Here is a 13206-nt window from a genome sequence, read left to right as displayed (position 1 = left end):
AACTTTTGAAAGAACTGAAGAAACCTAACCCCTGATCTATACATCTTAAGCCACTATTTCCGCAAATGGAGGTTACAAGCAAACTCAAATAAAACAGAAGTTTCATGTTTTCATATACATTGGCACACAGAGCCCTAATGTCTATTTTGAAGGATACAAACATCATAATATGCACCCAAAATACCTTGGAATAACGTCTGACAGGACACTCTTTTAAGAAGCATTTGACACGAACATCTGATAAACTCAAAACCAGAAACAACACTCTCCATAAACACTGCGGCTCTCGTTGGGGATCGTCAAGCAGACATTCTTCGGGTATCAGCGCTCGGTTTTTTATATTAAGCGGCGGAATACTGAGCTCCCGTCTGGCTTAACAGTCTACATGTAAACAAGACAGATGTACAACTCAACGAGGCCATGTGCATTGTTAATGGGTCAGTACGACCTGCTCCCAAATACTGACTATCTTGAGGCACATTCCACCACCTGAGAACAGACGGAAAAGCCCACTACTGCGGGAATACCAGAAAATTGCTTCTGGTCTTCCAATAGTGGACAACGTATTCCGTGTGGAGCGAAGAAGACTAAGATCAAGACATCCCACTCTCATCACAGCCAGGACATACATACAAACTCCATTCAATGCCATTGATGAATGGAAACTGATCCCCACAATGTCGGAAGCTGCCCTGTATGCAGAAAAAAAACCTGGATTCGACCAGTCTCGGGTAATTTGGACTATCTTGAACGGCGTACGAACGAGCCACGGACGATGCGCAAACACTCTCTACAAGTGGGGCACATCTTCATCACCATCCTCTGACTGTGGCGTGAAACGACAGGCAGTTGCTCATGTTGTATCGAGATGTCCCGCACGTGCCTACAAGACTACTTTCGAAGATTTCCTCACAGCGATGAGTGATGTTCTACATCAAATTCCTTGATATCCATCTATAGCTGTTGTTATTTGTGTTATTTTATGCTGGAGAGCTATGCTTAAATGTTGATGTGTGGTAATTTGTGATGATGATGAAGTCCCATACTTCTTTACAGAGCGCCTAGGGGAACGACGTGGGAAACCCCCGCCGCCTTACCAGGCAAGGTCCTAGCGGAGGTGGTTTGCCATTTGCCTTCCTCCGACCGTAATGGGAATGAATTATGATGATGAAGTCGACACAACAACCCCCAGTCATCTCGAGGCAGGAAAAATCCCTGACCCCGCTGGGAATCTAACCCGGGACCCCGTGCTCGGGAAGCGAGAACGCCTTTATATATTTATTGCCATACGATAAATAAATGTTGATATTACAATTAAATGACTTTTTGTTCCTTCGTTTAATAAGAAACGCGTGACTGATGACACTTGTTCAGCAGTAAAATGATATTACTCGTTCCCAAGTTGTTAACATCCCTTGCAAGTTATATTGCATCATTTACCACTTACAGTTAGCCATAATCACCCACAAAGAGGAAGGAATCATTGGATACAATTAAAGAAATTACACGATAGTTAGTGCAGTATGTTCAAAACTTTACGGCACATAATTTGTCTTCCCACAAGGCTTACTACTTTATACAGGAGAATAAGTCGCTCACACTCAGAAATATTATTTTATCACTACGTGAAATCTTATAACGTTTTGCTACTGCAATATAGCGTGCTAATATACGAGCCATTAAAATTACTAATAAAATGAGAACGTTAATACTTACCCAAGTCTCTTTCTTGCCATCAGGATCGACGAATATAAGATGGGTCGCTGTAAGGTATAGTGTTCCCACTGACGGTTTTCGGGTGTTGTACCTATCCAGCATCCGGACATTTTCAACCTGCAATTGCAAAACATGAATTTAACTACAACACTAAGAAACCTTCTTATAAACAAATATTTAGAATCATAATCCCAGAGCAAAGTACAGGTCATCTACTGTGCATACTAGCGGGAAGACATTGATTTTAGTAAGACATCTTCACTTGCATTTTTGATAAAATTACACAAATATGCCACTCAAACTAAAAGTAGTGAGTTCGAAGCCACTTGTAGGAGCAGCTCTCATCGCAAGTATCAGCGCACCAAAGCCATGCCCTTCAACGCGTAATCACAGATTTAAAATAAAATGTTACCGATGATTATCCGACAGAACCGTGGAAATACAAAAGTGAACTACGACACATCACTGAGTTCCGTCCACTTCTTTCTTCGCATTAAGTAGTTATCTGCACCGATACTTGTTCAGTATCATGCGTCACAAGCAAAGATATCCATGCCGAACAAGTGTACGCACTGCTCGTCAAGAATACTATATGTACGAACCACCCACCAACAAAACCCTGTCCATCATTACGGGCATCCTGCACTGACTTCAACCTGTACTGTCCGTCCTTCCATGAAAGACGAATTTTGATAAAAATCAAAAGGGGGTACGTTAATCAGAAGATACAGTTCAATATAAAAAATGGTATGGGTGAGTTAAGTCGTTATACTAACATATCCAAGAGTCATGTTTACACAATAATGAAGAACTGCGTATTTATTTTTGCACAAGGCTGGAATCAGATATTTTATTTTCGAAACCGTTGCAAAGTCTCGACCTTAGCTGTTTAGTTCCCCTTAAACATCCCAACAACCACCACCACCATCTCGTGCTTTCCAAAGCAGTGTCGGGTCTGCGTTCACGCCGTCTTCTTTTTTTTTTTTTCACGCCGTCTTCTTATATTTTTTTTTTTAAGTTGTCAAGAAGTTTTCCACTAACCACTGTCTGCAATACTGTTAAGCATTTTGTCATCACAGTCACGACAATATGAATGAAGAATTGTTACCCTAGCAATTCTGCTTTTTAAAGCGTATTTTTTTCTCTCGATAATAAGTTTTCATAGTAGACTACTCAGGAGGATGTCGTTATCAGGAGGAAGAAAACTGGCGTTCTACGGATTGGAGCGTGGAATGTCAGATCCCTTAATCGGGCAGGTAGGTTAGAAAATTTAAAAAGGGAAATGGATAGGTTAAAGTTAGATATAGTGGGAATTAGTGAAGTTCGGTGGCAGGAGGAACAAGACTTCTGGTCAGGTGACTACAGGGTTATAAACACAAAATCAAATAGGGGTAATGCAGGAGTAGGTTTAATAATGAATAGGAAAATAGGAATGCGGGTAAGCTACTACAAACAGCATAGTGAACGCATTATTGTGGCCAAGATAGATACGAAGCCCATACCTACTACAGTAGTACAAGTTTATATGCCAACTAGCTCTGCAGATGATGAAGAAATTGAAGAAATGTATGATGAAATAAAAGAAATTATTCAGATAGTAAAGGGAGACGAAAATTTAATAGTAATGCGTGACTGGAATTCGAGTGTAGGAAAAGGGAGAGAAGGAAACATAGTAGGTGAATATGGATTGGGCCTAAGAAATGAAAGAGGAAGCCGCCTAGTAGAATTTTGCACAGAGCACAACTTAATCATAGGTAACACTTGGTTTAAGAATCATGAAAGAAGGTTGTATACGTGGAAGAACCCTGGAGATACTAAAAGGTATCAAATAGATTATATAATGGTAAGACAGAGATTTAGGAACCAGGTTTTAAGTTGTAAGACATTTCCAGGGGCAGATGTGGACTCGGACCACAATCTATTGGTTATGACCTGTAGATTAAAACTGAGGAAACTGCAAAAATGTGGGAAATTAAGGAGATGGGACCTGGATAAACTGAAGAAACCAGGGGTTGTACAGAGTTTCAGGGAGAGCATAAGGGGACAATTGACAGCGATAGTGGAAAGAAATACAGTAGAAGAAGAATGGGTAGCTCTGAGGGATGAAGTAGTGAAGGCAGCAGAGGATTAAGTAGGTAAAAAGACGAGGGCTGCTAGAAATCCTTGGGTAACAGAAGAAATATTGAATTTAATTGATGAAAGGAGAAAATATAAAAATGCAGTAAATGAAGCAGGCAAAAAGGAATACAGACGTCTCAAAAATGAGATCGACAGGAAGTGCAAAATGGCTAAGCAGGGATGGCTAGAGGACAAATGTAAGGATGTAGAAGCTTATCTCACTAGGGGTAAGATAGATACTGCCTACAGGAAAATTAAAGAGACCTTTGGAGAGAAGAGAACCACGTGTATGAATATCAAGAGCTCAGATGGCAACCCAGTTCTAAGCAAAGAAGGGAAGGCAGAAAGGTGGAAGGAGTATATAGAAGGTTTATACAAGGGTGATGTACTTGAGGACAATATTATGGAAATGGAAGAGGATGTAGATGAAGACGAAATGGGAGATACGATACTGCGTAAAGAGTTTGACAGAGCACTGAAAGACCTGAGTCGAAACAAAGCCCCCGGAGTAGACAACATTCCATTAGAACTACTGACGGCCTTGGGAGAGCCAGTCATGACAAAACTCTACCACCTGGTGAGCAAGATGTATGAGACAGGCGAAATACCCTCAGACTTCAAGAAGAATATAATAATTCCAATCCCAAAGAAAGCAGGCGCTGACAGATGTGAAAATTACCGAACTATCAATTTAATAAGTCACAGCTGCAAAATACTAACGCAAATTCTTTACAGACGAATGGAAAAACTGGTAGATGCGGACCTCGGTGAGGATCAGTTTGGATTCCGTCGAAATGTTGGAACACGTGAGGCAATACTGACCTTACGACTTATCTTAGAAGAAAGATTAAGAAAAGGCAAACCTACGTTTCTAGCATTTGTAGACTTAGAGAAAGCTTTTGACAATGTTGACTGGAATACTCTTTTTCAAATTCTAAAGGTGGCAGGGGTAAAATACAGGGAGCGAAAGGCTATTTACAATTTGTACAGAAACCAGATGGCAGTTATAAGAGTTGAGGGACATGAAAGGGAAGCAGTGGTTGGGAAAGGAGTGAGACAGGGTTGTAGCCTCTCCCCGATGTTATTCAATCTGTATATTGAGCAAGCAGTAAAGGAAACAAAAGAAAAATTTGGAGTAGGTATTAAAATTCATGGAGACGAAGTAAAAACTTTGAGGTTCGCCGATGACATTGTAATTCTGTCAGAGACGGCAAAGGACTTGGAAGAGCAGTTGAACGGAATGGACAGTGTCTTGAGAGGAGGATATAAGATGAACATCAACAAAAGCAAAACGAGGATAATGGAATGTAGTCAAATTAAATCAGGTGATGCTGAGGGAATTAGATTAGGAAATGAGACACTTAAAGTAGTAAAGGAGTTTTGCTATTTAGGAAGTAAAATAACTGATGATGGTCGAAGTAGAGAGGATATAAAATGTAGACTGGCAATGGCAAGGAAAGTGTTTCTCAAGAAGAGAAATTTGTTAACATCGAATGTAGATTTAAGTGTCAGGAAATCATTTCTGAAAGTATTTGTTTCGAGTGTAGCCATGTATGGAAGTGAAACATGGACGATTACTAGTTTGGACAAGAAGAGAATAGAAGCTTTCGAAATGTGGTGCTACAGAAGAATACTGAAGATATGGTGGATAGATCACGTAACTAATGAGGAGGTATTGAATAGGATTGGGGAGAAGAGAAGTTTGTGGCACAACTTGATTAGAAGAAGGGATCGGTTGGTAGGACATGTTTTGAGGCATCAAGGGATCACAAATTTAGCGTTGGAGGGCAGCGTGGAGGGTAAAAATCGTAGAGGGAGACCGAGAGAAGAGTACACTAAGCAGATTCAAAAGGATGTAGGTTGCAGTAGGTACTGGGAGGTGAAGCAGCTTGCACAGGATAGAGTAGCATGGAGAGCTGCATCAAACCAGTCTCAGGACTGAAGACAACAACAACAACAGTATTGCTTTGACAAATATTGGAAAAAAACTGAACTCTGCTCCCTCCCGAGTCCAGTACTCGGGCATCACGCGCCGCCACCCTCTTCATCTTTGTATAACTATTACAACCTGCATCAACTTGAAACAAGTACAAACCACGTCTTAAAGCTATTTCCCCCATTCCTTGCTTCTAGTGTTTATAGTTCACTTTTCAGTTACCACGTAAGTCTGCACTCCATTCAGACATAAATACTTTTAGAAATTACTTTTTAATACATATGTTTACATTTATTGTTAATATGTTTCTTTTCGGAAAGGAATTTACCACTACTTGCAAGTACGCATTTTATAACCTCCTTACATCGCCCATTGTCAGTTTTTTGTTGCTCGAATACCATTCAGTGACTACTTTTGTGTGTTATTTCCCAATTTAATTACATCACTGCCGACAACTATAATTCGGCTACACTCTTGTTGTTGTTCTGTTAATATTCATCTTCTAACCTCTTTTCATGGCACCACCCAATCCATTCAAGGATCTAACACTTCACGCTCCGACCGGGAGAATGCAAGTTTGGTTTTTCCTGATGGCAACACCATCTTGAGTAGTCCCCGCACGGAGATCCGAATGGGAGTCCATGTTACCTCCAGAATATTACAATAATCCATAACAACAATAAAGATAAGCTGCTCACCGGGAGAATAATGTGTTTCCAATTGCAGGTGTAGCGAAAATACAGCTAAATGAAAATTATTTTAACTATCGTAATTTCATTAGATGATTCAATCTTTGGTGATTTTGTTCTTGGCATTACCGCTTCACCAAACAATGGCCATGCCGAAACTTCATTTCCATTAATGTAAGTATCATCATAACCTGCAGACCTTCACCGTATACCGACACAATGTGACGTGAAAAAATCTTTCGTGTCGACAGCGTTCTGTCACTGAATTCGTTGTTCAAGAGGGAAACTCATTTTGCATAAGTATACAATAGCTTGGGCGGCATCCGTGTTAAGTGACTGGTGAAACACTTGAAAGATGGGAACACGAGTATCCAAGATAAGAGCATAGATATTCATAAATTTTACTTAGAACAGCATACGGAAGCATGTGCAACAGAAGCAGAATTTCACAAAAAATCCTTCATAATATTACATGTATATCGAGCACCTGCAGGTAACTTTAATCTGTTCATAAACTACCTTGAAGCTGTACTGGCCCATTTAACAACCAAAAACAAAGAAATAGTAGTTGCTGGTGATTTCAATGTAGATTTCCTTAAAGACTCTCCCAATAAGAACTTATTTGAGTTAGTAACACTATCATTCAACTTCATTCCCACTGTAAAGTTCGCCACTAGGGTAGCCAATTACTCACAAACAGCCATTGATAAAATCTTTATAGAAAAGCCCAATGAACAAAATTATATAACAAAACCAGTATCAATGGCCTCTCAGACCATGACATGCAGTTCCTTCTGTTAAATGTTAATACTGAACAGGATATAAAATCTGTTAAATCTGAGCTCAAGAGGGTAATCAATAAGCCAATAATTGATCACTTTAGGACACTCACTGGACTGATGTTTACAGTGCTCATGGCATGAATGAAAAATTTAACACTTCTGCTCATAAAGTGCTTACCTTATTTGATCACTTTTTCCCCCCAAAACTAACTAATGTTAGCGCAAAGTCTACAAAGAAGCCATGGATTACTCAAGGAACAGGGGGATCTTGTAAAACAAAAACAAAACTGTATCTGTCAATCCGAAACAGTTCTGATGTTTATGCTATAGCACATTACAAGAAATACTGCAATATATTAAAGACTGTAATACGGACATCAAAGCAAATATATTACAAGGAAATGATAGTCATATCAGGAAACAAAATAAAGACAATACAGGGATATAGTGAAGGAGAAGACCGGTAGAACCAGACATAAGGAGGGACAAATAGCATTAAGAGTAAATGATACATTGGTGACAGATGTGTATAGTGTTGCAGAACTTTTTAACAAACATTTTAAAACTGTTACTGAAAATATGGAATTGTCAGGTTCTGTAGATGCTGCTATGGAATACCTCAGACCAGACATTTCAAGTAACTTCCATAATATGAATTTGTGAAGTTATTCACACGAGTACTAAAAGAAATCAGCTAAACTTTGATTACGTGGTAAGTCACTCAAATCTGAAGGCTGTAAATTTAACTAAATACTTAGGGATTACAATTACAAATAACTCAAATTGTAACGATCACATAGATAATATTGTGGGAAGATCAAACCAAATACTTCGATTCATTGGCAGAACAATTAGCAGGCGCAACAGGTCTACTTAAGAGACTGCTTACACCACGTTTGTCCGCTCTATTCTGGAGTATTGCTGTGCGGTGTGGGATGCGCATCAGATGGGACTGACGGGTAACATCGAAAAAGTACAAAGAAGGGCAGCTCGTTTTGTATTATCGCGAAATAGGGGACATAGTATCACAGACATGATACGTAAATTGGAATGTCAATCGTTTAAACCATCGCGTTTTTCGCTGCGACGGGATCTTCTCATGAAATTTCAATCACCACTTTTCTCCTCCGATTGCGATAACATCCTGTTGGCACCCACCTAGATAGGGAGAAATGATCATCACGATAAAATAAGAGAAATCAGGGCTTGCACAGAAAAATTTAAGTGCTCGTTTTTCCCGCGTGCCGTTCGAGAGCTTGAAGGTGGTTCATTGAACGCTCTGCCAGGCACTTCATTGTGAATAGCAGAGTAATCACGTATATGTACGTATGACCCTCACTACCCCAGCAGAAATAATGACCATCATAAAATCTTTAAAAACAAAAACATCTAGTGTGTACTACAAAATATCAACAAAATTAATTAAAGAATGTGATTCTGAGTAAAGTAACACATTACGCTATCTGTGTAACCAGTCGTTTAACAGTGGAATATTTCCTGAGTGGTTGAAACATGCTCAAGTTAAGCCACTGTTTAAGAAGGGAGATAAATAAATAGCATCAAATTTACGTCCAATTTCATTTTTGCCGGCATTCTCAAAAATTTTAGAAAAGGTAATGTACAATCGGCTTTATAACAACCTTACCTCAAATAACATACAAAATGTGCTTAATTCATTAGACAAAAAATTGCAGGCAAATGGTATATTTTGTGATCTGTCAAACGCATTTGACTGGGGAAATCACAATACACAAAAAGTAAAATAAAATATTATGGTGTAACAGGAAATGCTGCAAAATGGTTCAAATGTAATATCTCTGACAGGAAACTAAGGGTGTTATTAGGAAAGAGACATGCATTAAGCTATCGGGCATCATCCAACTGGGAACTAATTACGTGTGGGATCCCACAAGGTTCCAATTTAGGGCCCTTACCTTTTCTCGTGTATAGCAATGACCTTTCATCGGTAACATTAACAGATGCCAAGTTCGGTTTGTTTGCTGATGATACAAACGTTATAATCAAGTGTAGTGTTAGAAAGATCGGCTAATAAAATATTAGTGGACATTAATCACTGGTTCCTAGCCAACTCTGTCACTAAAATTTGAAAAAACACACTACAAGCAGTTCAGAACTTGTAAGGGTGTCCCACGAGTATATGCCTAACATACGATGACAAGCAGACAGAAGAAGTGGACAGTGTTAAATTCTTGGGATTACAGATTGATAATAAATTCAACCCCCCATGAACCATGGACCTTGCCGTTGGTGGGGAGGCTTGCGTGCCTCAGCGATACAGATGGCCGTACCGTAGGTGCAACCACAACGGAGGGGTATCTGTTGAGAGGCCAGACAAACGTGTGGTTCCTGAAGAGGGGCAGCAGCCTTTTCAGTAGTTGCAGGGGCAACAGTCTGGATGATTGACTGATCTGGCCTTGCAACATTAACCAAAACGGCCTTGCTGTGCTGGTATTGCGAACGGCTGAAAGCAAGAGGAAACTACAGCCGTAATTTTTCCCGATGACATGCAGCTTTACTGTATGATTAAATGATGATGGCATCCTCTTGGGTAAAATATTCCGGAGGTAAAATAGTCCCCCATTCGGATCTCCGGGCGGGGACTACTCAGGAGGACGTCGTTATAGAGAAAGAAAACTGGCATTCTACGGATCGGAGCGTGGAATGTCAGATCCCTTAATCGGGCAGGTAGGTTAGAAAATTTAAAAAGGGAAATGGATAGGTTAAAGTTAGATATAGTGAGAATTAGTGAAGTTCGGTGGCAGGAGGAACAAGACTTCTGGTCAGGTGACTACAGGGTTATAAATACAAAATCAAATAGGGGTAATGCAGGAGTAGGTTTAATAATGAATAGGAAAATAGGAATGCGGGTAAGCTACTACGAACAGCATAGTGAACGCATTATTGTGGCCAAGATAGATACGAAGCCCACACCTACTACAGTAGTACAAGTTTATATGCCAACTAGCTCTGCAGATGACGAAGAAATGGAAGAAATGTACGATGAAATAAAAGAAATTATTCAGATAGTGAAGGGAGACGAAAATTTAATAGTAATGCGTGACTGGAATTCGAGTGTAGGAAAAGGGAGAGAAGGAAACATAGTAGGTGAATATGGATTGGGCCTAAGAAATGAAAGAGGAAGCCGCCTAGTAGAATTTTGCACAGAGCACAACTTAATCATAGGTAACACTTGGTTTAAGAATCATTAAAGAAGGTTGTATACGTGGAGGAACCCTGGAGATACTAAAAGGTATCAAATAGATTATATAATGGTAAGACAGAGATTTAGGAACCAGGTTTTAAGTTGTAAGACATTTCCAGGGGCAGATGTGGACTCGGACCACAATCTATTGGTTATGACCTGTAGATTAAAACTGAAGAAACTGCAAAAATGTGGGAAATTAAGGAAATGGGACCTGGATAAACTGAAAGAACCAGGGGTTGTACAGAGTTTCAGGGAGAGCATAAGGGGACAATTGACAGGGATAGGGGAAAGAAATACAGTAGAAGAAGAATGGGTAGCTCTGAGGGATGAAGTAGTGAAGGCAGCAGAGGATTAAGTAGGTAAAAAGACGAGGGCTGCTAGAAATCCTTGGGTAACAGAAGAAATACTGAATTTAATTGATGAAAGGAGAAAATATAAAAATGCAGTAAATGAAGCAAGCAAAAATGAATACAAACGTCTCAAAAATGAGATCGACAGGAAGTGCAAAATGGCTAAACAGGGATGGCTAGTGGACAAATGTAAGGATGTAGAAGCTTATCTCACTAGGGGTAAGATAGATACTGCCTACAGGAAAATTAAAGAGACGTTTGGAGAGAAGAGAACCACGTGTATGAATATCAAGAGCTCAGATGGCAACCCAGTTCTAAGCAAAGAAGGGAAGGCAGACAGGTGGAAGGAGCATATAGAAGGTTTATACAAGGGTGATGTACTTGAGGACAATATTATGGAAATGGAAGAGGATGTAGATGAAGACGAAATGGGAGATACGATACTGCGTAAAGAGTTTGACAGAGCACTGAAAGACCTGAGTCGAAACAAGGCCCCCGGAGTAGACAACATTCCATTAGAACTACTGACGGCCTTGGGAGAGCCAGTCATGACAAAACTCTACCAGCTGGTGAGCAAGATGTATGAGACAGGCGAAATACCCTCAGACTTCAAGAAGAATTTAATAATTCCAATCCCACAGTAAGCAGGTGCTGACAGATGTGAAAATTACCGAACTATCAGTTTAATAAGTCACAGCTGCAAAATACTAACGCGAATTATTTACAGACGAATAAAAACTGGTAGATGCGGACCTCGGGGAGGATCAGTTTGGATTCCGTCGAAATGTTGGAACACGTGAGGCAATACTGACCTTACGACTTATCTTAGAAGAAAGATTAAGAAAAGGCAAACCTACGTTTCTAGCATTTGTAGACTTAGAGAAAGCTTTTGACAATGTTGACTGGAATACTCTTTTTCAAATTCTAAAGGTGGCAGGGGTAAAATACAGGGAGCGAAAGGCTATTTATAATTTGTACAGAAACCAGATGGCAGTAATAAGAGTCGAGGGGCATGAAAGGGAAGCAGTGGTTGGGAAAGGAGTGAGACAGGGTTGTAGCCTCTCCCCGACGTTATTTGATCTGTATATTGAGCAAGCAGTAAAGGAAACAAAAGAAAAATTTGGAGTAGGTATTAAAATTCATGGAGACGAAGTAAAAACTTTGAGGTTCGCCGATGACATTGTAATTCTGTCAGAGACGGCAAAGGATTTGGAAGAGCAGTTGAACGGAATGGACAGTGTCTTGAAAGGAGGATATAAGATGAACATCATCAAAAGCAAAACGAGGATAATGGAATGTAGTCAAATTATATCGGGTGATGCTGAGGGATTTAGATTAGGAAATGAGACACTTAAAGTAGTAAAGGAGTTTTGCTATTTAGGAAGTAAAATAACTGATGATGGTCGAAGTAGAGAGGATATAAAATGTAGACTGGCAATGGCAAGGAAAGCGTTTCTGAAGAAGAAAAATTTGTTAACATCGAATGTAGATTTAAGTGTCAGGAAATCATTTCTGAAAATATTTGTTTGGAGTGTAGCCATGTATGGAAGTGAAACATGGACGATAACTAGTTTGGACAAGAAGAGAATAGAAGCTTTTGAAATGTGGTGCTACAGAAGAATACTGAAGATATGGTGGATAGATCACGTAACTAATGAGGAGGTATGGAATAGGATTGGGGAGAAGAGAAGTTTGTGGCACAACTTGACTAGAAGAAGGGATCGGTTGGTAGGACATGTTTTGAGGCATCAAGGGATCACAAATTTAGCATTGGAGGGCAGTGTGGAGGGTAAAAATCGTAGAGGGAGACCGAGAGAAGAGTACACTAAGCAGATTCAGAAGGATGTAGGTTGTAGTAGGTACTGGGAGATGAAGCAGCTTGCACAGGATAGAGTAGCATGGAGAGCTGCATCAAACCAGTCTCAGGACTGAAGACAACAACAACAACAAATTCAACTGGGAGGAGCACATCACAGAAATGCTGAAGCGTCTTAACAAATCTCTATTTGCAATGCAAATTGTGTCACACATAGGGGATATAAAAATTAAGAAGCTGGCATACTATGCTTACTTTCATTCCATAATGTCATATGGGTTTATTTTTTGGGGTCATTCATCAAGCCAAGCTAAAGTTTTCCGGGCACAAAAACGTACAGTAAGAGTTGTATGTGATGTGAACTCAAGAACATCCTGCAGAAGCCTGTTTAGGTAACCAGGGATACTAACTACTACTTCGCAATATCTTTATTCCTTAATGAAATTTGTCATTAAAAATATATCACTTTTTCAAACCAACAGCTCAATTCCTGGAATCAATACTAGAAATAAGAATAATCTACACAAGGATTTAAAGTCACTTACTCTTGTACAAGTAGGTGCGCATTATTCA

General features: G+C 39.7%; 1 protein-coding gene across 5 annotated transcripts in view; it reads right to left on the bottom strand.

Annotated features, from left to right (window-relative positions):
* LOC126282028 (myotubularin-related protein 6) overlaps positions 1 to 13206 on the bottom strand; it is a 428326-nt gene that overhangs the window by 175623 nt on the left and 239497 nt on the right. For all 5 annotated transcript variants that reach the window (XM_049981431.1, XM_049981432.1, XM_049981433.1 and 2 more), the window contains one exon: positions 1717 to 1833. In XM_049981431.1, the coding sequence (XP_049837388.1) occupies positions 1717 to 1833 (117 nt within the window). The remainder of the gene's footprint in view (positions 1 to 1716; positions 1834 to 13206) is intronic.

The sequence above is a fragment of the Schistocerca gregaria genome, chromosome 7, assembly GCF_023897955.1.
Source record: "Schistocerca gregaria isolate iqSchGreg1 chromosome 7, iqSchGreg1.2, whole genome shotgun sequence".
NCBI lineage: Eukaryota > Metazoa > Arthropoda > Insecta > Orthoptera > Acrididae > Schistocerca > Schistocerca gregaria.
The sequence above is the reverse complement of the archived record's forward strand: the minus strand, read 5'-3'. Positions and strand labels throughout refer to the sequence as shown.